This window comes from Doryrhamphus excisus, unplaced genomic scaffold (assembly GCF_030265055.1).
Source record: "Doryrhamphus excisus isolate RoL2022-K1 unplaced genomic scaffold, RoL_Dexc_1.0 HiC_scaffold_24, whole genome shotgun sequence".
Taxonomy (NCBI): Eukaryota; Metazoa; Chordata; class Actinopteri; order Syngnathiformes; family Syngnathidae; genus Doryrhamphus; species Doryrhamphus excisus.
The window spans coordinates 1,645,001-1,647,909 of record NW_026652242.1 but is presented as its reverse complement, the minus strand read 5'-3'; the positions used below and the strand labels follow the sequence as shown (position 1 = coordinate 1,647,909).

General features: G+C 43.0%; 1 protein-coding gene across 6 annotated transcripts in view; it reads left to right on the top strand.

Annotated features, from left to right (window-relative positions):
- The first annotated feature begins 701 nt into the window (after positions 1–701).
- The window catches only part of LOC131111058 (uncharacterized), a 36,131-nt gene continuing 33,923 nt past the window's right edge, over positions 702–2,909 (top strand). For 4 of the 6 annotated variants that reach the window (XR_009121079.1, XM_058064037.1, XM_058064035.1 and 1 more), the window contains exons 1-2: positions 702–958; positions 1,955–2,203. Coding sequence is in view for 1 of the 6 variants with exons in the window: in XM_058064037.1 (XP_057920020.1) it covers positions 2,182–2,203 (22 nt within the window). In the remaining 5 variants the exon portion in view is untranslated. The remainder of the gene's footprint in view (positions 959–1,954; positions 2,204–2,909) is intronic. The other 2 variants (XM_058064032.1, XM_058064033.1) reach the window with 2 other exon arrangements.

Genomic DNA, 2,909 nt, shown 5'->3' with positions numbered 1-2,909 from the left:
AAAGATGAAGTCCACTTGATAGGTGGATGTCTTTAAAGTAAATCATGTGAACTATAGACATGTAGAAGTGATCTCAGCCCAAATAGGGGTGGATGCAAATCTCGGCAGGTCAAAAATCTGCCCTGCCATAGAATGCATGCACCCATATTTGTTGATGGGGAATATAAAATTCACCAAATAACCATTGTGTTTCCACATAATGAATGAATGAGTGGAGCCCCCAAGTTCAACACTTTTATTTTTCATTTTACAGTCCAAAGTATGTCAAACGGGTGAGATCGACTGTTGCATCATGCCTCATTCACTGTCTGTTAACAACTCTTCCTTGTGGTTTGGTTGGTTTGGTCATATTTGTCATTAGTTATGCAGAAATACCTAAATGGCAGAAGAACTGTGTTACAAAGCGCCACAATTACATTGTAAATGTCTAACCCGCTCCACTCACCGTATTCCTGGATACGCATGCGTCAAATGCTTGACATACCTAACAAATACCAAGCCAATAAATCAAAGTTTTCATATACTGTGTGCTTTAGGTATCTCATAGTAACTGATAAAACAGACAAAAAGTATAATATCTACGTTAATCTGAAGTCCTGTGGCGAAAAAAGCCCGCAGCGTCACATATTTTCGGTTTTAAGTGAGCGTGCGCGCTCCCGCGAGGTGGATGCATATTCCGGCAGGCATGCAAAACTCGGCACAACACCGGAAGCAGCAGGCAACCATCTGTCTTTCTCTGACGAAGTCAGGCCGCCCCTTACCACGGTTTGGGGCTGAAAATAGTGACAGTTAACACCGCCACGACCGTGGAGAAGTGCCGAAGTAAACGGTTTGTCTTGCATCAGCATCGTTTTCATTGGCGCCAATTTAATTCGGTATCGAGTCGGCGTTCCAACACCCTGACGGAAAACACTGGAGTTGCCATGTAACTCAGACGCCGCACAAGCAATGCTACAAGGTCAGTATCAAAGTTTTAAGTCACGTTGGCGCACGAATAGTGGCGTTTCGCTCCGACAATAGGACAATATACAGTATATAAACGATGTCGAAGTTGACGAGCTGGAGCCGAGGTCGCCATTTTGTGGACATAATTGGCGCGCAGATTGCTCGAAATGACGGAAGCAATTGTTTCAACCGGTTCATTTGCAATCCATAACATAATGTGAACGACTTTGGCCCAAATTGACAACGATTTTTTAAAAGTATGTTTCGCTACCCTCGTCATAGTCAATGACAACCGAAGCTAAAAGTGGTTTATTTGGAAATATTTCGTTTGACGTGAAAATCCCTTGATGTCGTGGTTATGTCGCGTGCATGGCGTGTTAAGTTTGTGTCGGAACTTGTTGCCGTCAGAGGCGAGGCATCTGTTAGGTGAGTGTAAGCCGCTGATTTTATCTTTGAGCATCATTGTGACAACGGAAGAGAAAGCACACTCATAATTAATTAATCATATTTTTTCATGGCGCCTAAAAAACTTACTTCTGTAGACCGCATCATTACAATAACCAAGCTCCGAACCTGGGGAGACAGAGCCTTCTCCATCGCTGCCCCCACCCTCTGGAACTCTTTGCCCCATTCACTCCGTGCTTGCCCTGACCTTCCCACCTTCAAAAAACAACTCAAAACCCACCTCTTTAAATCTGTTTTTAATGTCTAAACTTCTATATCTGACTGCTGTGCCCCGCCCCGCTTTTACTCATGTTTTAACTGTGTATTAACCAATGAATGTTGTATTTTGGTGTGTCTTCTATTCTGTATACTTTATTCAACTCCATTCTTCTGTAAAGTGTCTTTGAGTATTTTCAAAAGCGCTATACAAATAAAATGTATTATTATTATTATTATTATTATTATTATTATTATTATAAGTATTCAATGCAGGAATGAATTTTATAAAACTGAGTATTTCATTACAGCAAAGGAATAGCAGCTAATCTTACAACTTCTGTTACAGATGAAAAGCCGCTTGTCGCTTAACAGCCCGTGGGATCCCTCTGCATCCATCCCAACATGAGCTCCAAATGGGAGCGTCATCTGATGCCATAGGTTCTCCAGTGGACAGTTTCACCTATTGCACGCACAAGACGGCATTTTCTGGAGCTTCAACCTTTTGCGTCCATCAGCAGTCTGTCGGCCCCCGGGGAAGGACTCATGTAATCGTGTTGGCAGACCATCAACAACATGGTGTCGGCGTTCTTCACAGGTAGGAAGACTTGTTCAAGTAAATGACATGATGGCCTTCATACATGTAGCACAATAACACAGGATAAATGAATAGATGATAAAAGATATGCAATTCATACACGAGTGCCATGACTAATGCTTTGGCTGTAAAGGTTGCTCTGGCTGTTACAGTACAATGTTAGCCGGCCAAATTCACAAGTAAAGGTGCAGTAATTTTAAGTGACCGCTAGATGGCGGAATTTCCCAGGCAAAGTCGCAGTGATTTTAAGAGACCACTAGATGGCGGAAATTCCCAAGTACAGTTGCAGTAATTTTAAGTGACCACCAGATAGCGGAAATTCCCAGGTTAAGTTGCAGTAATTTTAAGTGACCACTAAATGGGGGAATTTCCCCGGCAAAGTTGCAGTAATTTTAGGTGACCACTAGATAGCAGAAATTCCCAAGTTAAGTTGCAGTAATTTTAAGTGACCACTAGATGGCGGAATTTCCTAAGTAGAGGAGCAGTAAGTTAAAGTGGCCACCAGATGGAGGCATAGGGTTAGGGTTAGCCTACCAATATGGTTAACCTTACAGGGTTAGGGCTAGAGGGTTAGTGCTAGAGGGTTAGGTTTAAGGCTAGGGCTAGGGTTAGGGCTACAGGGTTAGCTTTAGGGTTACGTCAGGCTAGGGCTAAGGGTTAGGGCTAAGGGCTATGGCTAAGGGCTAGGGTTAGGGCTAAGGGCTAA